Source organism: Neophocaena asiaeorientalis, unplaced genomic scaffold (assembly GCF_003031525.2).
Source record: "Neophocaena asiaeorientalis asiaeorientalis breed wild unplaced genomic scaffold, Neophocaena_asiaeorientalis_V1.1 scaffold90, whole genome shotgun sequence".
NCBI classification, from domain to species: Eukaryota; Metazoa; Chordata; class Mammalia; order Artiodactyla; family Phocoenidae; genus Neophocaena; species Neophocaena asiaeorientalis.
The window spans coordinates 1,036,749-1,064,116 of NW_020172445.1; the positions used below are offsets into that span (position 1 = coordinate 1,036,749).

The 27,368-nt window shown below is 49.9% G+C and overlaps 2 protein-coding genes across 3 annotated transcripts; one reads left to right on the forward strand and one right to left on the reverse strand.

Moving 5' to 3' along the window:
- Nucleotides 1-8,968, forward strand: CENPT (centromere protein T). 2 transcript variants are annotated; one of them, XM_024733467.1, is made up of 13 exons: nucleotides 1-350; nucleotides 4,567-4,657; nucleotides 4,797-4,884; nucleotides 4,992-5,088; nucleotides 5,209-5,345; nucleotides 5,458-5,494; nucleotides 5,710-5,858; nucleotides 6,568-6,729; nucleotides 7,042-7,362; nucleotides 7,615-7,705; nucleotides 8,295-8,471; nucleotides 8,550-8,654; nucleotides 8,736-8,945. In XM_024733467.1, the coding sequence occupies exons 1-13, from the start codon at nucleotides 337-339 to the stop codon at nucleotides 8,857-8,859; spliced, it is 1,593 nt and encodes a 530-aa protein (XP_024589235.1). In that variant the 5' UTR covers nucleotides 1-336; the 3' UTR covers nucleotides 8,860-8,945. The 2 variants fall into 2 exon arrangements, with proteins under 2 accessions (XP_024589235.1, XP_024589228.1); XM_024733460.1 differs by lacking the exon at nucleotides 1-350 and adding an exon at nucleotides 3,297-3,485 and having other exon boundaries at nucleotides 8,736-8,968.
- Nucleotides 8,888-27,359, reverse strand: TSNAXIP1 (translin associated factor X interacting protein 1). Its single transcript, XM_024732775.1, is given in 20 exon segments — nucleotides 8,888-8,932; nucleotides 9,107-9,356; nucleotides 9,565-9,671; nucleotides 9,766-9,892; nucleotides 10,101-10,210; nucleotides 10,311-10,476; nucleotides 10,611-10,732; nucleotides 10,896-11,023; nucleotides 11,100-11,189; nucleotides 11,192-11,255; nucleotides 11,327-11,436; nucleotides 11,439-11,495; nucleotides 11,921-12,056; nucleotides 12,393-12,586; nucleotides 13,161-13,254; nucleotides 14,410-14,536; nucleotides 14,666-14,778; nucleotides 22,711-22,813; nucleotides 26,875-26,948; nucleotides 27,324-27,359. Coding segments are annotated over 20 exon segments (2,253 nt in total).
- Nucleotides 27,360-27,368: the final 9 nt, after the last annotated feature.

Sequence of the window (27,368 nt, forward strand, 5' to 3'; positions counted from 1 at the left end):
TCCACGAAAAGCTTGGTTAGGGAGGAGTCGCTGGTTTTTGCCCGGGAACCAGCCTGTAAGAACCTGAGGCAGGAAGGAGCTAGGCTCTGCCCTTAAGGATCCTCAAGGGTAGCCAGAATAGCAGAAGCTCCGAAAGATAACAAACTGGGCCAAGTTAAAAGATTTGTGATTTTATTCTGCCGGTGACTGGGAACTGTTGGAGGGGTGTTAAACGAGAGGTTGGACAGGATTTGTATTGTAACAAGTCACCTCCCCACGCCCTCGACTTCCTTGGGGAAAGTGTTCTAAAGGGCAAGAGAAGCTGTGGAAAACCAGAGAGGAGGCCAGGCACTCGTCATGGAGAATTACCTGTAAGCTAGCCCTCCTTTGCCGAGTTCCCCGTTTCTCCCACTTCTTGCCGTTCTTCACCCTTTCTCCTGACTACTTCCTCACTTTTTTCTCTTCTGATTACAGACCACGGGTATAAATTCGAAGCCTAGTTTATATATTATTTCTAATTATTTGATATAAAAACAAAATAGATCGGGCCTTTTAAAAGTTTGCAAAAGCACTCCGAGTTAACTGTCACTTTTTTAGTTATTCCTTTTTATTTTTGGCTGCATTAGGTCGTTGTTGCCGCACACGGGCTTTTCTCTAGATGCGGCAAGCAGAGGCTACTCTTTGTTGCAGTCCTTGGGCTTCTCATTGCGGTGGCTTCACTTGTTGCAGAGCGCGGGCTCCAGGTGCGCGGGCTTCAATAGTTGTGGCGTGCGGGCTCTAGAGCACAGGCTCAGTAGTTGTGGTGCACAGGCTTAGTTGCTCCGCGGCATGTGGGATCTTCCCAGACCAGGGCTCGAAACCGTGTCCCCTGCATTGGCAGGCGGATTCCTAACCACTGCGCCACCAGGTAAGTCCAAGTTTGTTATTCTTTATTGTAAAACAGACCCATACGTAAAATGTTCTAGAAACATAAACGACAATGGGGAAAAAAAGAACTATTTTTCTGGTCCCAACACCCAAACATTACCATTGCATTTCTGTTTACAGCCAATGTAATCCTTGGTTATTTGTGTGGATTTTTTTAAAATTAATTAATTTATTTATTTTTGGCTGTGTTGGGTCTTCGTTTCTTATGCGAGGGCTTTCTCTAGTTGCGGCAAGCGGGGGCCACTCTTCATCGTGGTGCACGGGCCTCTCATTATCGTGGCCTCTCTTGTTGCAGAGCACAGGCTCCAGACGCATAGGCTCAGTAGTTGTGGCTCACAGGCCTAGTTGCTCCACGGCATGTGGGATCTTCCCAGACCAGGGCTCGAACCCGTGTCCCCTGCATGGGCAGGCAGACTCTCAACCACTGCGCCACCAGGGAAGCCCCCAGTTTTTTTGATTGTTTGTTCGGTTTTGGTTTTGCTTTCTTGTGTTTTTTGGCCACACCACGCGGCTTGTGGGATTTTACTTCTTGGATCAGGGATTGAATCCAGGCCCTCGGCAGTGAGAGTTTAGAGTCCTAACCACTGAACCACCAGGGAATTCCCCCAGTGTTTTATTATTTAAAACAATATTTATGGGGCTTCCCTGGTGGCACAGTGGTTGAGAGTCCGCCTGCCGATGCAGGGGACACAAGTTCGTGCCCTGGTCCGGGAGGATCCCACATGCTGCAGAGCGGCTGGGCCCGTGAGCCATGGCTGCTGAGCCTGCGCGTCCAGAGCCTGTGCTCCGCAACGGGAGAGGCCACAACAGTGTGAGGCCCGCGTATCGCAAAACAAAAACAATATTTATAAAATATTATTATTATTTTGTCTGCATTGGGTCTTCGTTGCTGCACGTGGGCTTTCTCTAGTTGAGGCAAGAGGGAGCTATTCTTTGTTGCAGTGCACAGGCTTCTCACTGCAGTGGCTTCTCTTTGTTGTGGAGCACGGGCCCTAGGCGCGCAGACTTCAGTAGTTGTTGCTCGCGGGCTCTAGGCTCACCGGCTTCAGTAGTTGTGGAACTGAGGTTCCGTAGATGTGGCTTGCGGGCTCTAGAGCACAGGCTCAGTAGTTGTAGTGCACGGGTTTAGTTTCTCCGCAGCATGTGGGATCTTCCCGGACCAGGGCTCGAATGTCCTCTGAATTGGCAGGTGGATTCTTAACCACTACACCAGCAGGGCAGTCCCTGTGTTTTGTTTTGTTTTTTTGACAAATAGTAAATATAAAGTTTAATCAATTGTGTAAACACAGTAAAGACAATCTATGCAAACACAAATAATGCTGTGAAAAGTAAGCTCATTCTCAAATTGTTTTGAAAAGTTTTTAATGTTTTTTCCATATTATCCAGTCCAAAGCTTTACAAATAATAAATAAATATTGCACTTAGGTGGTTGATAGTGATCGTGGAACTGTGCCTGCAAAGGGCTAGCGATTTAAGCCAGATAACACAAAGGTCAGATCTAAATGACGAGGAATATTGATATGATTTTCCTCTGCAGTTCTCTAATTTTGAGAAGCAAGAATCTTATTTTTTCTTTGCTCTATTTTTTAACATAAGCACAAATATGCCCATGCCACTGCCAGTATCTGAAACTTTACACACAATTTTGGAGCATGAAGGAGAACTCCACAGGAAACTCAGAGCTCAAGTTCTATTTCAGTTCCCATTAAAATGTAAGAAAGGGGGCAGGGGGCTGTCAATTGGTGAAAATATGGTAATGGAGTCTCCAGCATTAACAGAACTTTTGAGAGCCGAAATTCATCTCAGAATTGCTGATGTTTGGAGATTTTAACATCTCTGCTGGATCACAAACAGCCCACTAGCCTCTAAGCCCGCAAACTGATCTCTTGTGATAGATACAGGTCCTATAGACACATTGGTCTTTGCAAATGCAAATCTGATCAGGTCACATATAGAATACAGTTATTTTTTTCCTGGCCCAAATGTGTCTCTCCTCATCTTCGGAGAGGGAGATGAGAATGAGAGACATTCTCACAAATAGTCCCTGCTATTTATTCATGACCTGGCTTATTACTTGTCAGATCCTGAGTTAAACATTATCTAATTGACTCATTACACACACACACACACACACACACACACACACACCCTTATTAGGTGGTTATCACCCTCACCTTACCTTAGGTGAGGAAACCGAGGCTTCGACTGGCTGCACATACTTGCCCAGGCTCAAGGTAAGGATGCCCGCAAAACCCGTTTGCTACCACCACTGTACACACCGGGCGAAGCCGGCGGCAGGACTAGAACTGCAATTCCCGTGGGGCTGTGCGGCAGCCTCGCGAGAGTTGACCTAAATTCTGCAGCATCGCGAGAGTTGGCTTAAATGTGGCGGCGGGAAGGCGGTGGTCTGAAGCGGCTACTGAAGGCCAGCTACTGAAGCTGCTGGGAGGGCTGGCTGCTGAGGCGATGGCGGACAGCTATAGCCGGGACAGCGAGCCTACGACGCGCACGCTGCTACGGCGCGTGCTGGATACAGCGGATCCTCGCACCCCGCGGCGACCCCGGAGTGCTCGGACTGAGTATGTGAGGGCGCTGCCCCAACACAAGAGCAACCTGAGGGAGTGGGCGATGGGGTCCAGAGCTGACCCTGTTTGGAGACGGAAACTGAGTCTCGGAGAGGAGCAGAGTCCAGGGCTCTGAGAACAGGCTCCTTTCTCCTCGCTGGGATCGGGTCAGCTGTTTGTGCGACCACCCCTGAGACTCTAGGCCGCTCGGGACCTCAGAGCTCAATTATACAGGCGTCCTTGGGGGTCCGCTTCTGGAAGCGAAGGATAGGTGCTCAGAATCTGGACCTCTGCTATGTTCTCTAGGCCAGTTTTCATCAGAGTGTGTCCAGGCATCTGCCCTGAACAGTCTCCCAAGCGGTTCCCAGCTGAAAGATGGGAAAGGAGTTGCAGAGCGTAGCCTGGGTAGCAGTCAGGAGGCAGGAACTGGAAAGATGTTTTGCTAGAGAGCAGCGAATTTGGCCTGACGTGGTGGGAGTGTCAGTGGGTGAGGGCTGTGGTGAGCTTATGGTGCAGAGAGGGTGGAAGATGGCATCTGCTGACTTCCTGCGGCAGTGCAGTTCCGTTATAGACAATGGGAAGCCATTCATTATAGGTTTTAGACCTGTGAGTGATGAAGTGGGAGTTGTGCCAGAGGAACATTTATGTGGTTCTGGAATCTGAGAGGGGATTGGATTGGAGAGAGTAGGGCTGGAGTGAGCCATGTGGAGGTTGCTGTCAGACCCTGACTAGTACTTAAAAGGTTTCAAAATATTGAAATATCCCTGGATTGTTTTAGTGTCTAGAATGGATACATTTCCAGTTGTTCCTCTTATCTGTGTGGTTAACCCCTACTTCTGCCGTAGTCACCTCAGTGAAGCCTTCCTCAGCCCTTCTCTCTGGCTGGGTCATCATATTCCTTCTCTCTTCCCATACCCCTCGGCTCCCTTTCATCCACAACCCTGTTGACATAGAACTGGGAATAGGGCTGTGGGAGGGCAAGTGGTTTCTGGTCCCTGTCCCTGAGGGTAAAGGACTTCAGCCAAGATCCCTGACGAAGACCCGTCGCTAGTTCACCCTCCCTACATAATTCTCACAATTGCTGCTCTTTACACAGTGTCCAGAGAGCCCTGCTTCAAACACCTTCCTCTAGGAGGCTGAGGAGCCAAACAAAGACGACTGCCAGGCGTTGTTCTAATAGAGCCAGGGTAAGTGCTCTACCCGCTGATCACTATAAAGCTCTGGTTGCCTTCGGGGGCTCTTGAGTTATAGCTCTGCTCTGGAGCCCACCTTGAGGGACTGTCAAGGCAAAGGAACAAACTGATTGCTTGATGCTTTTACCCAAAGTCTGTTGACAGATTGGCCCGTGTTCAAGCCAGTGGACACTTGGAGGAACAGACACCCCGGACTCTGCTGAAGAACATCTTACTAACTGGTGAGTGAGCACTGGCCTGCAGTGAGAATCAGGCACCAGCCCTGTGAAATCTCTCATTTAGGGCAGCCTTCCCTGCCAACTCCACTCTCTCCTTCCTATTTCTACAGCCCCGGAATCTTCCATCCTAATGCCAGAGTCAGTGGTGAAGCCAGTGCTGCCACCGCAGGTGGTCCAGGCTTCCAGACGGGAAAGCAGTCGGGGCAGGTGCAGTAAATTCCCTCCTTGGGCTAGGCTGCTGGGCATTAGTAGTCAGGGAGCCTCTTGGGGCACTAAGAGCCGGAGTTGGGTGCCCTGGCTTGTCTGAGAAAAGCTCCATCCTTGTAGCCTGGAGCTGCAGCTTCCTGAACTTGAGCCCCCCACAACCCTGGCTCCAGGTCTGCTGGCTCTTGGCAGAAGGAAGCAGAGACTGAGGTTGTCAGTGTTTCAGCAAGGAGTGGACTTGGGACTGCCTCCCTCCCAAGGTGAGGTCCTGGACAACACCTGTGGCCACCCTCTCTGTCCTTTGGAGAGACTGAGGAGGCCTGAGAGAGGCCTGGGTGACTTATTATGGTTTCTTTTTACATCCTCTTGCAGAGCCTCATGGGAATGCTGATGCCTCTTCCCTCACCAGGTGCTGTTGCCTGTTCCGGGAGTTGGTAGAGGAGAGGCTTGGGGAAGGGGGTGCTGAATAGAATGCAGTCTGGCCATAACTGCTCCATGCTCACAGCATGGTGGCTGGGTTCTAAGAGATGAGAGCACCGGGGCAGCTGGGGGACTCCTGGGGTGGGGGAGGGTGGTTGGACCTCAGGTACCTGACTTTCCTTTGTGCCTTGTCCCTCCCATCAGCTCCCTCAACTTGACCTTTGCCACACCTCTGCAAACACAATCAGTGAAGAGGCCTGGTTTGGCCCGCAGACCTCCTACCCGCCGAGCTGTAGATGTGGGTACATTTTTGCAGGATCTGCGAGATACTTCCCTGGCCTTGGCTCCTCCAGGTAAGGTTGAGATTTCTGTCTTCTGGCCTGTGGGGAAAGCTTTCCCCCCCATGATTGATGGGAGGTGCTGCTGAGTCCAGGGTTGCTCCTCTCTCCTTTGAGTCAAGAACAGTGAGCAAGCCTGGCCAGTAGGTTTATGAGGACTTTCTGCTTTCTTTCTGCAAATTGCCTCTTGTCTTCCGGGGGCCCAGTCTTAGTCCCTCAGTATCTTCCAGGACCCCATATCCTTGAAGAGCTACAGGACTGAGGGTAGGAAAGGGGTGTGATATGGTGGCTGGAGCTTATTGGGAGGTTAAAAGGGGCTAGGTTTCAGGATCAGCTGTTCAGTCAGAGCTGACCTGGGAGCCTGATTCCAAAAGACAAGTCAAGTTCACCAGGATAAGAGAAGGGTTGCAGGCAGAGGGACCTGAATGAGAAGTGGAGAATGGAGGCATGGGTGAGCAGATTGGGTGGGGCAACCTATGGAGCCTGGGAATGCCAGGCTAAGGAGCAGGAAGGTAAGCAAGGAGAGCTGTGGAAGGGAGATAAGGCTTAGAATAGGCTCAGTCTTCTCTCTCTGAGGGCCACTTGGGCAGGCTTGTGGGTCCACTACCCAGGCCCTGGTGACTGGCTAGCAGAACAGCAGGTGGGCGTGCAAAACACTGAGTGCCAACTGGACCTTGATCTCCAGATGAGAGCCTCAGAACCCCTGTTGCTACTCTGCCAACAGACACAGTGTTGGAGGACACCCAGCCCTTCTCCCAGCCCTTGGTTGGCCGTTCCCCCAGTGTGCACCACTCCCTGCCTTGCTGCCCTCACTCTGGGGCTAAAGATGTGGAGAGGGCTGCCAGTCGCAGGACATGGAGCAGTGGGCTTGGGCTGCAGAACAACGGTGAGTATGTGGGGCACGCAACCTGGAGCCAAGCCTAGCTTAAGCAAGAATTGGCATTGGTGTTTTTTCCTCCTCAGGCCCATATGTGTACCCCGTCACCCCCGAGTCCCTTTGGAGGGCTGTTGATCCCTCCATCCAAGAGCAGAGTCAGTGTTGGGCCAGGAGATTCCAAACCAGTACCCTGGGGCTGCCTCTGGCCCTCTTCCCTCCTTGATGGGCTAGGCTGGGTTTTACTACTCCATCTTTACCTTCCTCAGAGCTACAGCCCTGGCCTACTGCTTTTCTAGCCTATATTCTCTCCCCTTGATTCAGGTGCTGGGAAAGCAGCCCAGCTTCTGGCAGGAAACGTGGAGGAGGTTGATGCCCTTGCTATGGGCTTTCCAAACATCAGCAGTAATATCTCTGGAGAAGATGGAGTAGAGCCCTTACAGAATGGAGTAGGTGAGGAGGCAGAGGAAAGAATGGAAGAAAGCTTGAGGGAAGTGGAGAAGGCAGCAGAAGCACAAGGATCCGCCAGAGCAGAAGAGCTTGAAGGACACATAGAAGTGACCGAAGCAGAGGGATCCTGGGGGGCTGTCGAGGCCAAGGAGCCAGAAGGATCTTCAGGGGATGGAGACACCTCTGGTAGAACAGGTAAGGGGCCCAGTGCAGGGATCAGGGGATGGGTGGGTAAGGGACAGCTGTGTCCCTGGCCTTGGAGGAGGGGCTTACCTGGCTTGTGTTTCTGGGCACAGGTGGTCTTGGGCCAGGGAAACTCTGAAAGGCCCCTTGCTTGGCTGGAGCTAGATGGAGCCCTCGAGGAACAGGATAAGGAGGCTGTGGGCCTTCAGGGTTGAGTGAAATGGTCTGGCCTGTGCCCTCTGTAACCCTGCCCTTCCTCTGCAGCAAGTCCAGAGTTGGCCTCCAGCACCCCAGAGTTCCTTCGGGCCAGGCGACTTCAGTTTCTTGAGCCAGCTCCACCGCCTAGCACTGCAGTGTAAGATCCCACGACCCTGTTCCACATGGGCCTCTTGGAAGGGGGCAGGTACTGAGGTTGGCATTGGGTACCACAGAGTTATCACTCTTCCTTTAGGTATGTAGATGATTACCCTGCAGAGCACCCTAAGGTGGGCTGGATGGGGCCCACTCAGCACATCTGTCTGGTGCCTGCTTGCAGGGGCTTAGAGGAGCCTGGGCAGGGGGGAAGTGCCTAGGTTAGTATGCAGTCAGAGAAGGCTTCCTGGAGGAGGATTAGCAGAATGGGACAGGCAGCAGTGGGCTGAGTAGGGGGAATGTCCATGCCAAAGCCTGAGGATCATGGGCCTGAGCAAGTACTGGTTTGTATGATGAGGCTAGACTGGGACATTGTGTCCAGATTGTGGAGGGTTGGGGCCCCAGGGAAAGACCAGGCTTCTACATAGCCCCCTGTCCCCACTGCCCCCCAGAAATGGTTGGAGCTGTTGGTCCAGCCTGGTCAAGGAGCACAAGGGCCCCAGTCTTGGCAGGAGCCAGCAAGACTTATGTTTGATTAGCGGCCTCTTTAGGTAGCAGCAGTTCAGCTAACTCTGTTCACTCTTTGCCCCCAGGTTACCTTCAGAGCCTCCGGAGCCTCTGTCGGCCAGGCTTCCTCCCAAGCCCCGAATCCCTGGCTCCAGACCCCGTCAAGATCCCTACAAGACTGGACTGAACCACTATGCGAAACTCTTTAGCTTCTATGCTAAGATGCCTATGGAGAAGAAGGCTGTGGAGATGGTGGAGAAGTGGTGAGTCCTTGACACTTGGGGTGGGAGAGGAGCCCCTCAGATCATGAACAGTCTGTTTTACCCCTACTTTCTTGGCAGCCTGGACAAGTATTTCCAGCATCTTTGTGACGACCTGGAGGTATTTGCTGCTCATGCTGGCCGCAAGACTGTGAGGCCAGAGGACCTGGAGCTGCTGATGCGAAGGTAAGTGGATGGAAGCAGGGAGGTGCTGGGTGCGGGAGTGCTGGCGTTGATTCTCTCATTCTCTATCTTCCTCTGCTGCAGGCAGGGCCTGGTCAGTGACCAAGTCTCCCTGCATGTGCTCGTGGAGCGGCACCTGCCCCTGGAGTACCGACAGCAGCTCGTCCCTTGTGCATTCAGTGGCAACACTGTCTTCCCTGCCCAGTAGTGGCCAGGCCTCAACACCTGCCCTGTCCCTACCTGGGGCCCCTTGGCCCCACATACACTTCTAGGTTTCCTCCCTGCCCCCCAGCATCAATAAAATGTCACAAACAGAATATGCTGTGCTTTGGTGCATGTTCTGGGACCAGCCAAGCAGGGACCAACCACCCTTCCCTTGACTCCCCAGCATAACCTAGAGAATAGCATGGGTTCAGACAAACAATTTTATAACAACAGTCAGAGGTTAGCAGCACGGGAGCACTCAGGCTGCCCTCAGTGGCCTCAGCTTGCAGGTTCCTGCTCTCAGGGCCCCACTGAAGCTGTTCCAGTGCAGCCTGGAGCCTTATCACAATGCCTCCTTCCTTTTCCTCGCCCTCTTCTGGGAGTTCTGTCATGGGGAGCTGGAAGTCCTGGCTCAAATAGCTGTTTAGGGTCTGCTTGTCCAGGCTGGGATCAATGTTCATCAAGGCCTCACGTACCTTGGGTAGGGTCACCTCATCGTGGCTGCCCCCACAAAGAAAGAGAGATAGACCTTGACTGTCCTCTCTGTACCTCAGACCCCAAAATGCCCTCTCCCAGGCTTGAGCAGTATGTAGTGCCCAGCAGCAAGCTCGGTGCATAGGGAGACCTGGGGCTTGAGGTGCTACTCTGTGGCCCAGCCTGTAGGACTTGCCTATGACTAAGTGAGCCTGAGGTCCCCAGGGTCACTCACAGTTCCAGGTCCAGCTCCTGCTTTAACTCCTGTAAGTATTCATCCTTTTCATCCATGTACTGTTCCCACAGCTTTTGTACAAAGGGCACGCTCTGGCCCTCCTTGTCCTGGGAAGGGGCCACAAGGCAGGGTGAGAGTACACGAGCTAGGGTCCAGCAGAGGCTAGGGCAGGACTGGGCAAGTTCCTGGGCCCCAACCCACCTCCATAAATAATACGCAGTAGTTGAACAAGTCTGCATTGCTGCTGCTGGGATGCCAGCCCCCTGCCTCCATCAGCTCCTGAATTCTCTCGTCCTTCTTGAAGGGGAAGGTACTCTTGAGGGCAGTGCTGTAGGGAGATACGAGGGCTGACAGGCCTGGCTGATGCCTGCCTACCCATCTCCCCGCACCCCTCTGCCAGCCCCACTGGTGCTCAAAAGGGCAGAATGCACTGAGTCTGGCCTTTTCCCACCAGGCTCCCCTTCCCCCTGCACAGCTAGGAGCTTGGCCAGAGGTCATGCTGGGCTGAAGTTCGGGGTGGCCAACTGGTCTCGCACCTTAACTGCTCCATGGTTAGTAGCCCCTCGTTCTGGCTGTCAGCACTGGTCATCTCCTTCAGCAGCTATGCTATTGTCTCATTCTGCTTGATGTACACACTCTCTTTCCTCTAGGGGGGAAGCGTTGACCATCTTGCTGTTTCCTAGAGGGGTGGGGATAGAGCTGGCCTATGCCAGAGACAAAGGGTGGAGGGCCAGACCCAAGCTTACCTTTCCCATCAAGACTGCATAGAACTGACTCATGACCTCATTGGAGTGGAAGAGCTTGGTATATTAAAAAATGGTGTAAGCCCAGGCCATGGCATCACCAGACCCAAAGCGACGCTCCAGGAAATTGAAGAAGAAATCTGGGAACTTCTGCAGGGTAGGGGGAAGACTGCTTGGTCAGCCTGCCCCACGTCTGTTGGCCCTCCTCCCTGTTCCCTAGCACCTTGAGGGACACCCCCACCCCCCCATGCACCAGAGGACTCAGGCAGCCACACCAGGCCAAAATGGCTAGAGAGATCTGACCTGCTCCTCAGTGGTTCCTTCCAGGCATCCTTGAGGAGGTTTACCACATCCTTCTTGGTTGGCTTCTTGTTCTGCATGACACCATCAAACCGAAGGAAAGGGGGGATGGATTCCCCATAACCCTGTATGGAACCATGTCAGCTTATCTCTGGGCCCCTCTGTAGCCCCACCAGCAAGCAGGGCAGAGCCCCAGATAGTTCCCCCAGAACCTCAAGTCTTCTCAGCAGCAAGGCCTGGCCATTCTGACTCTGGCCCCAAGCCTCCTGAGCCCAGGGACTCCCCTACCAGACCAGGGAAGAAGTCTTTCTCCTGGAGCAGCCCCTCACCAATCTCCAGGAGCACATCCACCAGCTGGTCGCTGTTCTTGCCCTCGGCCAGCATTTGCCAGCGATCTCGTCCTCCAGCCACCACATCTGCAGGTGGGGAGAGGGAGCTGGAGTCCAGACCACGCACTTGAGCAGTCCCTAGGGCTCCCATGGCCAGCATTACCTTCACACTTGGACCAGTCTGGCCGCGGTATGGCCATGCGCTGGATCTCCTGCAGCTCGGAGTATAACTGGTCCTGCTCCTTCAGCTCGTGTGCAATTGCAGCAGCATCTTGTGCTCCTTGCAGAACTCTTCATAGTCGTCTCTCAGGCTGTCCAGCTGTGGGCAGGGTGATTGGTCCTTGCTACTCACCTGCATGGCCCTTCACTACCCTACCTGCCCACCAGCACCTGCTCCTGCAGATCCTTGAGGGTCTTCTCCTGCATTTCAAAGTCCCTTCTGGGCACCACGTCTCCAAACTTGGCCTTCACGGTGTTGAGTTCAATCTGCGTGCGGGTCAGTCTTGCCGGGCCATCTTCAGAGCCACTGTTAACTTCACAGCGTCCTCCTCCCAGACACCTGCCAGGGGGCCCACCAGCTCATGTCACCCTGCCTCTGGTGCCTGTAGCCCAGGGCAGGGTTGAGTGTCCCTTGGGGCATGTCCCAGGTCTTCCTGCTCTCCCAGCTTGGGAACCCCTGAGTCTTTCCACAGTGCTACAAGCATAGGGCTTTGAGCTTAAATAGAGAAGCCCAGGATGTGGAGTACCAGGCCTTTCCTGCCCTTAGGGAGTCTAGGCTGCTTCAGCTGCCAGTGATTGTTTGCTTCGTAAACAACAAGTCTATGATTCTCAGGCCAGCTCAGAAGATCCACAGACCCAGGTGGCAGCAGGAACATCTCCCATCGTGAATAAGCAGATAATAGGAGAGTTGAATGAATAGGAGTGGTGAGAGCCAGACTCCTCTCCAGCGCCTCTTCATGAGAGAGAAATCCACCTTGGGCTTACCTGGGGACTGGGCTAGTGACATGTCTTCCTGCTGGTACTGTAGCTCATTCAGGTCTGCAATAAGGATCTTATGGGCATCTTGCTCGCTGAGGTAGCGCAGATACTCCTCAGCCAAGTTCTTCCTCAGTTTGGTCACCTGTTGGGAAGAGAACAAGAAAGGTAGAAGGAGGAGGAGACTGGTCATTCCTGAGAATCCAGCAAAGTGCCGAAGCTTCCTCCTGTGGAGAAAATCTGGCAGCCAAGGAGCGGGACTCTGCTGGCATTTGGGGCCATACCAAGCCAGTGCTGAGCTGAGGAGGAGGGCAGCATGTGGAGAGAGGGGTATGGGGGGAGGTGGTGGCTCTGTATATCATTCCAGGCAGAAGGGTGGAGAGAGCTAGGGGGTGACCCCAGGGCTGAAGGCCTGAAGGTCACCCCTGGGGTGGGAGTGGGAGGAATTCAGGGAGTTGGTCACCACATTACTCCCTTTCACCTCACTCTGCAATGAGATCTCCTCATTCTTCTTATCAATGAGTTTTAGCAAATTCATCTTCTCTTTCTTCAGCATGGAGATTTCATCTCTCTCCTTAGCCCTCATGGCCAGGATCCTCTCGTTGCAGTCCTCATTCACAGTGACAAGCTTCGCCTTCAGGGGCTCCAGAGCCCAAATCTTCTCCCTCTGGTCGGCTAAGCAGGGACAGGTGGGAGAGTCCCTTTGGGGCCATGGAGGACAAACAACCAGGAGACACTGATCCTGAGGTCACAGTGAGTGGCTATTTCCCTTGCAAACTCGAGGAGTCTATACATGCCTGTTCAAAGCATAGCTCCTGCTTAAGTCCTTCTTGCACTTGCTTTTAAACCAGGGGCAGAGTCCCGATGAGGACCAGGGTCTCACCTACGCCCTTTACCCATACGGCCTTTAGTCCTGCAGCTGCACCATGCCCAGCACCTCCTGAGCCTGGTCAGGGAAGCCCCCTCACTTCCCAGGGGTACACCCTCCCTTCTGGGCTTCACTGTCAATAGAAAAGATGCTCTATTTCCCACAGATACTGCCCCACCATGCTTCCCAAGAATGGGAGGTAGTCAGTTGCCCTGGGATGCCCTATCACATGACAGTGTAAGCAAAAAGGCTAAGGGGGGCTTGGTGACCTCAAAGCCCAGTTTGTAGCTGCCCCAGCCCTGCTGCAGAACCCAGAAGGTCAGACTAGGATCCTCTCTGCCTCTTCCAGGCTGGGGCCAGGCAGGGAGGCTGCAGTCTTACCCAGAATCACCTCATATGCATTCTTGATGGAGGATAGCAATGGCTTGTATGTTTTGAAGTCCTCTATGAAAAATTCAAAGATCTCTCTGTAAGGCTGGCAAGAAAAGGGAAACTGTCACCTCCTGGCCTATAGCTGCCACCCTCAGTGGGACCTAAGTTTTTCTTTGCTTGGATTAGAAGTGTTCTAGCATGAAGCTGCCAGGCAACTCACATTCAAATAAATGCCACAGGCACCACTGGGGTCTCTCACAGTCAGGGAGCTGAGGGGCAGCTCCATCCCTCTCAGCTGCTCTCTGGTGACCTCTCCTGGTGCTGTCTCTGAGACCTGGCAGACGACCTGGGTCAGGACCTCCTCCTCTCTACTTGAGCCCCCTCTGGCTCTCCAGGCAGCCAGCCTCCTCCATGCACTGTGCTTCAGCTGGCCTCTTACCAGCACCCCTCCCCATCTTACAGCCCTGTGGGGGCAGGAGAAGGTCTAAGGCTCTAGCTTCCAAGTAGAGGTATGGTTTCCTGTCCCACTCGGACACACAGGAAGCTCTTGGAGGCAACATTGTGTACTGGAATGAGCACAGGCTCCCGAACCAGCCCTGAGTTTGAATCCTAGCTCCACTACTACATAGCCGGATGCCTTCTCTGAGATTCTGCTTCTTTGTTGGCGAGGTTCCTTTAGCTTGTGAGACCATATCTAAGGCCCCACTCAGAGCCTGGCACACAGACAGTGCTTAGCAAATGCTTCTGTCAGTGACTAAGTCAGAAGTGAGGGGTTCCCAGTCATCATTTCCATCTGAGCAGGGATTGGGTGATTCCTTCCCTAATATGCATCAGAATCTAGGTTACATCTAGATTTCTCTCTATATCTGGCTAAGTTCCTCAAGCTTGGGGCTGTTGTTACTGGGCTGGTAGACATTGTATGACCCCTGCTTGTCCAACTGCCAGGATTTAGGCTCCATTCACTGATACCCAGTGACCCAAGGTAGGTGCTGGGGATCACAGAAGGGACTGGAGTCAGCATTCAGGCCACCTGACTCAGGTAAAGAAACCCAACCCTCAGGAGAGTTTTGGTTCCATGCTGGTAGACTTGCCTGCTCACTGGCTTTGTTAGAGAACAAGTTTCTCTTACCAGGAAGGGGAACCCAAGAGAGCTGGGAAAGGCTGGTCTCGCCTGAATGTCTGAAGTGCCTAGTCCTGGTGAGTAAGGTTTCTTCCCAGCCCTGCCCCGCCCTCCCCCCAGTTATTCTGTGGCTCTGACCTGCAGCCTTAGCTCCTGGGCAGAATCTGTGCCCAGGTCCAGCAGGAGGAGCTCCTTGTGTAGGTAGTTCTCTAGTTGCTCTAGGTACCTTGGCTTGGTAGTGCCCAGGGGCTGCTGCTGCCAGCTACTGCAGGGAGTGGTGGACTGAGATGTGATGGACACCCCACCAGGCCCTTGTGCCCTGGGTCTGGGGCAGCAACACCCCTGCACTGTTTCTGGGCCCAGTCCGTCCACCATCAGGCTAACCCTGGTTTACCCTACTCGCTTCCGGTAGTCATCTGAACAGGGCTTTCGATTATGCAGAATGGTCTGGTCACTGATGTATGTGGGCCTTGGGGACAGGTGGCCACCGATGGAGAATGGACAGGACTATAAGAAGGGACAGGTGGGGTTACCATGACAATATTGCTCCCCTTCCTGATGTTCCTCTCCAGGCTCCTCCTCCACTCCTGGGTTCCCCCCCCGCAACATCTCTTAATATGGTTCGTAATTAAGGCTGTGGTCCTTAGAGTTAGAGAGGGATTAGATTAAACCCTAGGGCCCCCTTATTGGTTATGTGACCATAGTCTGAGCCTCAGTCTCTGCATCTGTAAAATGGGAATGGTTGTGCTCCCCATTGCATTGTACTGATGTGAGAATGCAACGAGAAAGAATAGAGAGTGGTTTACACAGACTCAGGCACCTTCTAGGAGCTCAGTAAAGGTGAGTTCTCTTCTGTAGGTTTGTCAGTGAGTATTGAATACCTATGCTATGAAAACAGATATGAGTACTTACTGGGACCATCTCTTGCCCCCACAGCACAGTCCAGCTAAAGAGAGACAGGGGAGGGCAGGCCCAGCCTCAAGCCTGGACTCTCAGGCAGGACTGCAGAGATGCAGCAGGGTGACCTGTGGACCCCGGGAGGAGACTAGGCTGTACCCCCTGGGGGAGGGGGAGGGGAGAGGTGGTAGGGCCCTGAAGCAGTGGGATCTCATTTTAAACCTTGAGCAGGGGTACGGGGTAGTAGTATTTATGAGCTTGTTTTTTCAACTTTTTATGAAATACTCAAAACATGAGAGAAAAAAATGACTCTCTTACCCAGCGAAGCCTACTTCTAGGGTTCATCCATTCAGTCATTCATTTGTTCATGAAACATTTCTGGGTCCATAGCACATGCCAGCCCCTGCTGGGTTCTGGGACATGAAGGAAGCTGGGGGTATGATGGAAGTGGGATGACAAATGAACTGATAAGCAGGTAGTAACTGAAGCTGATGCAGGTCACAGGAGTGTTGGGGCCCTGACTGGAGGGTGCCAGGGGAGGCTGGTCCTCTTAGAGGAGGAAGTGATGATGTCACTGATTTCAGTAAAGCTTGAGTGACTTCATGGGAGGAGCTGAGGTCACTCTGGAAGAGAGTGATGTGTCAGGGGAGGTGGGGGGGTGCACAAAGACTGCCTGGGTAGCACCAATACCTCAGGGAAACAGCAGGAGTTTTGAAGGGCTATGGACAGCGGCCAATGCCCAAGGAGGGCAGGCTGGCTGAGGCTGAGGTCTGGGCTGGCCAGTGCATAGGGGACAGAGATGAAGCAGCAGCTTCATGCCTAAGGGCAGTCCTCAAAGCCTTACTTGTGACTATGAAAAAGTCAGAAAACTGCTAAGTGTCTAAAAACAGAAGATTCTTATACAGGCATGAAGTGTTTACAAAGAGGCTTAACATGCACTATATCTCTAAGCGTTAAGTAAAGCCTGAAATTAGAGAATAAGCACAACCAGGTAAGATGAAAAACCAGAAAAGATGGAGGAAATAATCCAAAAGGTTATCAGTAATTATTCTCCAATGATAGGCCCATGGGTGCTTATGTGTCTGTAATCGTGTATTTTTCAAATTTTTCTACAATGCACATAAGTTACTTTGAAGTTTAAAAGAACATTGAATTATTGAATTCAGTATTAAAGCCTCCTCTGTGGAAGGCCCTGAGCCCAGCTTCCAGGTTCTTCTGAGATGGAGAGAGACTAGGCCTACCACCCATGTCCCACACATCCAGGTTCTAGGAGTCCTTCCAGGCTAATGGTAACTGGCTTCTGACCCTCTTAATGTGGAAAATGCCACTGTTTCCTTGGGCTCTTCTTTGCATTCTATTAGTTCTACCTATTTTTTCTCAATCTTGCAGTCATTCATCCTTTCCCTAAATATTTTGGAAAATACATAGTAAGCCTTGTTGCTAGGTCCCAGGGAGGACTCCACCCTCTTGCAAGGGTCTAGGTTGACCCTATCTCTGTACTTCCAGAACTGATGGCATCATACTTCACACTCTTCATAGTCTTTTTTTTTTCTAATTGAAGTATAGTTGATTTACAATGTTGTGTTAACACTCTTCATAGTCTTAAGTAACACTCAGCAAATATTGTGGAATAAATATTTAAGGGAGCACAATAATTTAGCTGGATGCAAGGCATAATAAAAACGAAAACGCTACTTATTGGGTGTATATGTTCACACATGCTTTCCCTGGGTCCAGAATGCTCCAGCTTGACTATTCAACCTTAGCATCTCAGGGGTTCTCCCTGATACTCTTCCCAATCCCAGCGCCCACACTTCCCCATCATCACACCCCCATCTTCTCTCAGAAACACAGACTTTGTCTGTCTTGTTTACCACTGTATCCACAGTGCCTGGCACACAGTGGGAATCAACAAATATTTGTTGAATAGATAAAAACATAGGGGGGGGAAAGAGAGATGATGAAACAGAATTGTAAAGAGTTTAAAGCCCTCCTATCAAAATAAGCTACATCAAGCAGAGAAAAGTAAAAGACAAATACTAAGAGTAATACAGTTGATAATGACAGGTGAGTAGATTTATACATAAATTAAACGGAAATAAGGACAATCTTTTAATGTATACAAAAAACTAAACGTAGGCCACAGATAAGGTGTTAACACATTTTTAAATGAGAAACTGTATACCTTGCATTTCCTGATGTAATACAATGAAATAAGAACTGATAATATAAACATACCTCTAAAACACTTAACCATTTACAGAAATTTAAAAATAAATTAATATTTTTCCCGACCCATTTATTACTTAAAGTAAAAATACAACATGTTATAGAAATGTTAAAATTACATGTTCAAAATGTTTGGGATGTGATCAGAAAAGCACTCACAAGTTTTTAATTGCTTAAAATCCTTTCACTATCTAAAAATAAATGGTTGGGGCTTCCCTGGTGGCGCAGTGGTTAAGAATCCGCCTGCCAATGCAGGGGACACGGGTTCGAGCCCTGGTCCAGGAAGATCCCAATGCCGCGGAGCAACTAAGCCCGTGTGCCACAACTACTGAGTCTGTGCTCTAGAGCCCGTGAGACACAACTACTGAAGCCCGCACACCTCGAGCCTGTGCTCCGCAACAAGAGAAGCCACCGCAATGAGAAGCCTGCGCACCACAACGAGGAGTAGCCCCCACTCACCACAACAAGAGAAAGCCTGCGTGCAGCAATGAAGACCCAACGCAGCCAATCAATCAATCAATCGTTCTGATGAACCTAGGGGCAGGACAGGAATAAAGACGCAGACATAGAGAATGGACTTGAGGACACGGGGAGGGGGGAAGGGTAAGCTGGGACGAAGTGAGAGAGTAGTATTAACGTATGTACACTACCAAATATAAAATAGCTAGCTAGTGGGAAGCAGCTGCATGGCACAGGGAAATCAGCTCAGTGCTTTGTGACCACCTAGAGGGGTAGGATAGGGAGGGTGGGAGGGACGTGCAAGAGGGAGGGGATATGGGGATATTTGTATACATATAGCTGATTCACTTTGTTATACAGCAGAAACGAACACAACATTGTAAAGAAATTACACTGCAATAAAGATGTAAAAAAATAAAATAAAATCCTTTCACTATTAGGAAAGAAAGCCTCAAGCCTGTGGTTGCCTGAAAAGGAAAAAAATATCATAATAAAAATTTTAAACATAGGAAATAAAAGTAGAAATAGATAAACTGGAAACATGAGAAGCCAAACTTAAAAATCAAGACAGAAAAAGTTTTTTTGAAAGACTATTAAAATTGATGTGATTTTTATAAAAAGGCAAAGTAACCCTGGAAGACACCTGGGAAGTTGTCAAAGAAGCACCTAACCCTGGTCAGTTAATGATAAGTTTTTCACATTTTCAAGAGGCCAAGCCAACAAGCACATGAAAAGATGCTCAATATCGTTAATTATTAGAGAAATGCAAATCAAAACTACAATGAGGTATCACCTCACACCAGTCAGAATGGCCATGATTAAAAAGTCTACAAATAATAAATGCTGGAGAGGGTGTGGAGAAAAAGGAACCCTCCTACACTGCTGGTAGGAATGTAAATTGGTGCAGCCACTATGGAGAACAGTATGGAGGTTTTTTTAAAAAACTAAAAATAGATTTACCATATGATCCTGTTCCTGGGCATATTTCCAGAGAAAATTGTAATTCGAAAAGATACATGCACCCCAATGTTCATAGCAGCACCATTTACAATAGCTAAGACATGGAAGCAACCTGAGTGTTGATCAACAGATGAATGGCTAAAGAAGATGTGGTACATATATACAATGGAATACTACTCTCAGTCATAAAAGAGAATGCAATAATGCCGTTTGCAGCAACACGGATAGACCTAGAGACTATCATATTAATGAAGTAAGTCAGAGAAACACAAATATATAATATCACTTATATGTGGAATCCAAAAAAATGATACAGGGCTTCCCTGGTGGCGCAGTGGTTAAGAATCTGCCTGCCAAAGCAGGGGACACGGGTTCGAGCCTTGGTCCGGGAAGATCCCACATGCCGCGGAGCAACTAAGCCCGTGCGCCACAACTGCTGAGCCTGCATGCCACAACTACTGAAGCCCATGCACCCTAGAGCCCGTGCTCTGCAACAACAGAAGCCACCAAGATGAGAAGCCCATGCACCACAAGGACAAGTAGCCCCCGCTCTCCGCAACTAGAGAAAGCCCGCACAGCAACGAAGACCCAACGCAGCCAAAAATAAATAAATAAATTTATAAAAATAAAATAAAATTTAAAAATGATACAAATGAACTTATTTACAAAACATAAATAGGCTCACAGGCACAGAAAACAAACTTATGGTTACCAAATGGGATAGAGGGGTGGGTGTGGGGGAGATAAATTAGGAGTTTGGGATTAACATATACACACTACTATATATAAAACTGCTAAACGACAGGGACCTACTGTATAGCACAGGGAACTATATTCAATATCTTGTAATAACCTATAATGGAAAAGAACCTGAAAAAGAATATATATATTATATATGTAAAGCTGAATTACTTTTCTGTACACTTAAAACTAAGACAACATTGTAAATTAACCAGACTTCAGTTAAAAACAAACAAAAAACAAGAACAAAAACAAAGGGAGACTAGCCTTGAAAATTTCCTGAGCAGACAAAACCAGTTTAGTCATAGAAATAAAGCTTAATTTAGCTTATTTTGGGAGACTTAAAAAATAAAAAAGGCCCATCTTCGTGCTCTGTCTGCCGTTTCTGTAAAGAGAAAAAAGTCACCCTACTTTGATTGCTGGGCATATGCTGCTTTCTCGTCCTGGTTGTTAACAGCTGGTAAGGCCTCCACAAGCGGGTGGTTGGGAGGCGGCGTTCCCGGGAGCTCCGTGCTCTCTGCTTCCCCCTGCAGGTGAAAATGGGACGGGCGGCCCCGGGGGTCGGGGGCGGCAGGAGGCAACAGCGTCCTCTGGTGGTTGAGAACGGTGTTACTGCCGCCGCGCAGAAGAAAGGGAGTGAAAGAGCCTGGCCCCAGGTCCACTGAGTAGGTGGCAGCTGAGGGGGACGGGGAGCAGGCGCCGCAAGTAATCGGATCTTTCGGGACTGTGGCTGCGCTTGGTCTCCGCTTAGAGTCCACATACCCCTTTCCCTCCCTGATGTCAGGGTCTCCATGTTTGAAGTATCCAGCCTCACAAAGTGTACAGCTCATGTGTCCCCAAATCCTCCAGACAAGACATACTTGCACAAAGAAAACCACCACAGCCCACAGTTCTCCACTGTGAGCTGGAGTTATAAATTTGCTCAGATGTGTTTTTTCACCTGTAAGATTTGGACAATGGCTGTTTGCTTGTTAAATAGTAATAACAATCTTATGATCATATCAACAAAAGCCCCCAAATCTTAATAACACAGTATTTTTTTTTAATTTCAGGGAAGAATATTCTTCCTTTTTTTTTTTTTTTGCCACGCCACGTGGCATGCAGGAATGTAGGACCTTAGCTCCCGGACCGGCGATGGAACCTGTGCCCCCTGTAGTGGAAGTGTGCAGTCCTAACCACTGTACTGCCAGGGAATTCCCCAGCATTCATTTTTATTTTTATTTTTTAAATTTATTTTTATTTATTTATTTATTTTAGGTAAGAAGTGGATTTATTTAGAGAGAAACACACTCCACAGAGTGTGGGCCATCTCAGAAGGTTAGAAAGGCCTTGGGAGAAACACACTCCACAGAGTGTGGGCCATCTCAGAAGGTGAGAAAGGCACCAGGGTATGGGGTTGTTAGTTTTCATAGGGGTGGTAATTTCATAGGCTAATGAGTGGGAGGAGTATTCCAGCTATTTTAGGAAGGGCCGAGGATTTCCGGGAATTGGGCCACCACCCACTTTTTGATCCTTATGGTCGGTCTTGGAACTGTCACGGCACCTGTGGATGTCATTTAGCTTGCTGATGTGAGCATATACTGAGGCTCAAGGTCTAGTGAAATTCGACTTGTCCGCCATCTTGGACCCATTGGGTTCTAATCAATTTATGTCATGTCCTCGGGCTATGTCATTCTTTCAAAGGTTGTGCCCTGCCCCCTTCCCTCCTGTTTCATTCCCCTCTCAGAGATTTTACTCCCATATTCTTATCGGAAGCAGAGGGCGATAGTCTGTCTTCTGTAACTGCTTCCAGGCTGAGTAGGGGCATCAACCCTGTCTGTCAGGGAGTAAAAATCTCTGGATGCCTGATCTAGGGGCCCCAGGGGCAGGGCAGCTCCTTGTTTTAAGTCGGTATGGGCTGGAATCCTCACATAGCCAGCATCTTAATGTGGAACTATTGTAATTGTTTCCGTAGCCTTTCTATGAATCTCCTTGATGATGAAGCACTTTTTTTTAACAGCATCAGAGTACAAAAATATAGTTTTAGATGCTATCCCTTCCAAGGTAGTCTCCCAACCAGGTATTAGTTCCCTGGAAGTCGCAAAGAGATGGCACAGAAGACGTCACCAACGGTGTTGATGATGAACAGGAGTTGGTCTAGCTATAAGCTTATCACTGTCCCTTCGTGGTCACCAGCTGAAACTGTGCACGTCAAATACAGACTTGAACCCACGTGGCCGGGACTCAAAACCCGGTCAAAACCCTGATTGGGACTCGAACCCACGTGGCTGGGGCTCGAACCTGGCCAAAACCCAGACTGGGACTCAAACCCGGCCAAAACCCTGATTGGGACTCGAACCCTCGTGGCTGGGGCTCAGACCCGGCCAACACCCACAGTCTTCCAACTGAGATCACACACCTGGTTTCAGGACTTAATGAAGCTCAGGTTCTTGGCGTCTCATTGCAGAAAGAATTCAGTGAGAGACAAAGTAATAGGTAAGAAGTGGATTTATTTAGAGAGAAACACACTCCACAGACAGAGTGTGGGCCACCTCAGAAGGTGAGAAAGGCCCCCAGCATTCATTTTTATATAAAAACTTTAAAGAACATGAATGGAGGGAGAACCTGTCATGAGGCTGGTAAAGAGTCTCTACCTCCAGTGCAGAGCCAACAGCACAATGGAGAAACATCTTTTACTACTGTCTTCACATACATACAGCAATTACGGTGCACATATACCAGCCACTCAAGTACCACATCAGGCACTGTGGCCATAAAGACAAAAAGATATAGTCATAGCTCTGAAGGACCTTGACAGATCTGGTGGGACCATCCCAGCACCCAGAAGAATGCCTGGCTCATGGCAGGCTGGATGAAGAAATGAGGTCCACTCCAGAATGCTGCGTTGCAGGGGAAGGTTATCTGTGGGCAGGAGCTGAGTCCCTCTCTGCTCGGGGAGGTCTGGGAAGCCTGTTCCGGTGAGGTGCAGCAAGTGTGCACGTTCCCCCACCCCAGAGCCTGCTGGGCCTGGCCTCTGAGCCACACTCCCCTAACTGGGGAGAAGCCGCTTGGTGGGGCATGGTTCGGGTGGGTGGTGCTTTTGGGTTGCAAAGAGGGAGGCAGAAAGGATCTGGGGATCAAAATTTAGGGTTCCAACAGGACACGGCCACTAACCAGCAGCATCTTCCGTTTCTGAGAAAGCTTGCGTTTCTGGGTATTCTTGGCTTCTGTGAGGAAGGAATCATCTACGATCACTCCTAAAGGTCGCAAGTGTGCTCTGCACAGAGAAGGAGAAGGAAGTGGTGGGTGACAGAGCATTGAGTGGGAAGTACACTTCCACTCTTCCCAGAGCCACAAGACATGGCTTCCTTTCCCCTCAGAGCCAGGCTCTGGGTCTTCCCAGTGCTGCCTCCAGATTCCCAGAGGTGCTGCCAGCAAGCTCCTGGCTTGGGGCCCAAACCATTTTCCCACATTCCCAGAAACCTTCTCATCACTAGAGTCTCAACAACTCCTGCAGTGGCAGGACACCCTCACCATGAACCCAGAGAACCCTGCAGGCCTATACTTCCCTTCAGTGTTTAGCTGTGGCTGTGATGACAGTTCCGTGCATGTGACAGCCACATTCTGGGGGTGTGATACCAAAAGCAGGTGCTATAGGACAAGAAGTACAGGGTCTGGGGTCCAAGAGCCAGGGTGGGAGTCTTGAGCCTCTACTTACTGGCTGATAGGGCCCAGAGGCTGACATCTGTGTTTCCAATAGGGACCCCCTTGGGCAAGTCATTTAACTTCTTTCAGCCCAGTTTCCTCACAAGGAGGTGGAGACAGTTCTTGCATTTTCTATCTCACAATGTTGTGAAATTTAAATAAGAGTAAAAGAGATATGCAAAAATAACCTGGAGGGACTTCCTCGGTGGCGCAGTGGTTAAGAATCCACCTGCCAATGCAGGGGACACGGGTTCAAGCCCTGGTACAGGAAGATCCCACATGCCGCAGAGCTACTAAGCCCGTGAGCCACAACTACTGAGCCTGCGCTCTAGAGCCCGCAAACCACAACTACTGAAGCCCACACACCTAGAGCCCTGCCTTGACACAAGAGAAGCCATGGCATGAGAAGCCCGCGCACCACAATGAAGAGTAGCCCCCGCTCGCCACAACTAGAAAAAGCCAGCAAGCAGCAACGAAGACCCAACGCAGCCAAAAAATTAAAAATTTAAAAATTAATTAATTTAAAAAAACATTAAAAAAAATAAACTGTAAACTGCAAGGAGCTGCAGAGATATTAACTGTGACAGCAGGATGTGGGAAAAGTGGATCATAAGGAACCACTTTTAACTCCTAGGCCTCTTGGGGAGAGCCATCATTGCTCAAGCTAGGAAGGCATTTGGGGGTCTAGAGGAAGGGCTGCCTGTGGGCAGTCAGACTTAGGTGGAACAAAAGGAAGAAGTGATCCCAGTAATCCATGGTGGTGGCGGGTGGGAGTGATTTATGCCACCAGATAGACTTGTGTTTTAATTCCCCTTGCTAGCTGGTGGCCTTGGGTATGCTGTTTAACCTCTTGAAGCTCAGTGTCCTTGTCCATAAAACTGAGACAAGGATTACCCAAACTCCAGGGAAGTTGAGAGCAGTGACGTGATCTCAGTTGGGAAACCCTGTCCTGCAGGTTCTTCAGTCCTACTTCATGGAGCAGTGACACCCCAAACTCCAGTTCTCTATTGTCTCTAAACTGAACAAGTGTGAGTAAACCATGTCGAATATGCAGCCGGTGTGGAAAAGGAAAGGCTTTTGCTCAGATGTTTATGGGTTTGAAACAGGATGCAGCAGATCAACCCACCTGCTCACTGGGTTAAATCATACCTTCCTGTCAAGACCAGTCAATTTTCTAAACTCTGTTCTTGCTCCTACTGGAACTACAACATGGGGCAAGGTAAGCAAGAAAACTATGGGGAACTCTACAAATCCTGAGAAGTTGCCAGATGGAAAATCTCAGTAGGTAACATGTTAGGGTTTTTTTTGTTTTTTTCAGAAACAACTCAGTGAGAGACAAAGTGATATGTAAGAGGTGGATTTATTTGGAGAGAAACACACTCCACAGACAGAGTGTGGGGCATCTCAAAGGCGAGAGCGGCCAGTAACATGTTAGTTTTGAATGCCAAGGGAGACAGTAGTCAAAAACAGATTCGCAAATATTAATTTTAAAACCATCTGGGGCTTCACTGGTGGTGCAGTGGTTAAGAATCCACCTGCCAAAGCAGGGACACAGGTTCGAGCCCTGGTCCAGGAAGATCCCACATGCCGTGGAGCAACTAAGCCTGTGCGCCACAACTACTGAACCTGCGCTCCAGAGCCCGCAAGCCACAACTACTGAGCCCGCATGCTGCAACTACTGAAGCCCGTGTGCCTAGAGCCCGTGCTCCGCAACAAGAGAAGCCACCGCAATGAGAAGCCTGTGCACTGCAACGAAGAGTAGCCCCTGCTCGTCGCAACTAGAGAAAGCCCGCGTGCAGCAACGAAGACCCAAAGCAGCCAAAAATAAATAAATAAAATAAATAAATTTAAAAACACCTGGTAGAGTCTATACACTTATCCAAAAAGCTTAGGATGCTTCTTTAGTATTATATTAAATATTTTACACCAATTCTCAGAGAGGAATGGGAAATAGATTATCTATATTTCTACTTCAAAGGTGGAGAAAACTCAGTTATTTAACTAATGGCAAGCAGTGGGTTTGACAGGGGGTAAATCCTGGTATTGAGTGAAGTCAAGCTACTGAGTTCCATCCACAAATCTACTGTGCCAGGGATGTGAGGCTGATAGGAGAAAGCCAATGGGGAGGGGAAACCTGCTGCAGGAAAGTGCACAATTCAAAGGTCCCTTTATTTATTTTTTTGGGTACACTGTGTGGCTTGCGGGATCTTAGTTCCCTGAGCAGGGATTGAACCCAGGCCCTCGGCAGTAAGAGTGCAGTGTCCTAACCACTGGACCACCAGGGAATTCCCTCAAAGTCCCTTTTAGAGGGTCCTGCTGACATTCGTGTAGTGCTAAGGTCTGGCCCATGCTTCATCATCCTGGCCCTGCTCTAAGGGGAGCTGGAGGAGGACACCAACACTATTCCTCTAAGGGAAGCAGTGAGCTTGGCCCAATATACTATACACCACTAAACACTGGTGAATGAAGAATATGGGCAGGAATGATGTTTTGTACTGTCACCAAATTCAGCATCAGCAATTACATTGTGCTTCCTTCTTAAAATACATGGGGATTCTCTTTCTGAGTCCGTTTCATATCCCTTTCAAACATGATTGCAGTTTCCTAAATCATTCGTGTGTTGGGTAACAACACTCTTTCTCAAGCTTGCTGTCTGGTTTTTGTGATTCATTTCATGACTTTTCTCGGCTTTCTCTGTCAAGGCGGCATTTAATTTCTTGACTTTTCTAGGCTTTCTCTGTCAAGGCAGCTGACCATGGGGGATTAGAGTTTAGGGGAGATCAGGTTTTTTGCATTAGGAATGAGTAGAAGCGAGAAAGTACATTCATTAAACACTTACTGAATCCTATTATGTGCAAGAGCTGTCATGAGAGCTTCATATATGCTGCCTAAATTTTCCAAACAGTTTAAGGTGGGCTGTGTCATTCCCATGTTTGAGATATGGAAACAGAGGCCCAGAACTTAAGAGCCTTCTCTTAGCTCTCAGAACTAGAAAGGTATTTAGCCAAAATTTTTGTTTTAATATGTATACTTTGTGGCTTTCCTGGCTAACGGAGCTTGTTATCATATTTGCAGTGTCCAGATGCTGCACCCCTGAAGACAGGCAGGAGCTACCTTGAGGCCATGGGATGTTCTTGGGCTGCTTAGAGATGCTTCTTTGTCATAAGCCAGTGGGTGAAGAGGTTGTTTATCCTTGTGGCTAAGATCTCAGGTATGGGTCTCACATGGCTGGGTTCAAATACTAGCTCCATCACTTATAAACATGTGTAAGACACATGATCTCTTCAGGATTCTATTTCTTTATTTGTAAAATAGTGATATTACTACCTCATAGAGTTGTTGTGAGGGTTAAATATGGTGTATAGAGCACTTGGCACACAATACACGCTCAATACGAAAAAGCTGGCTATTACTAATGATAAAGTGCGCCTGCCCTTTTACTAGAATATAACGACCCTCCTGGGCTGACAAGTCATCTGAGATTCTAACTGTTTCTGCACCACTGATCCTGTGGGGCTGGAGCCCCAAATCAAAGGACAGAGGCAGGAAGTGCAGAGGTCCGAATCAGGTACCATTTCTCTTTCTGGAAGTACTCAAGGCCTCCTCTCCGCCCTCAGTTAGGCCAGCGCCTACCTCAACGTGGTCGCGAAGCTGGGGCACTGCGGCTTCGGGGAGTCTATGACCCTAGGGCAGCCGGGCAGCCAGCACTAGTGGCCAGGGAAGCTGTGGTAGTTTACAGTCCGTAGCCATGGCGACCAGGTCCCAGCAGCCCAGCGAAGGGGACGGGGTCAGGATTGTGCCACGCCTCCGAGCCCCGCACCCGCGGGCTGGGAGGAAGGCCAAGTAGCAAAGGTGGACTCGAACCGGGAATAGGGTCTCCTCAGAGTCAGTCACTATAGCGGATATGACCCTAGCGATCAGAACTGAGGCAGGGAGATAAACAGAGGCCATGGGGGAGGGAGGTGAACTGAGAGGCCGGAGCCGCGTTGCCAGCGGGAATTGTAGTTTTCGGTGTCCCAGTGTCTCAGCCGAGCAGGCTTATGGCTGAGCGGGTTTGTACTACATCTCCCAGAGATCCTTACGAGCCCAAGCTGGTCCGCCCCTGGAGAGCTCTGCATTGTGGGAAA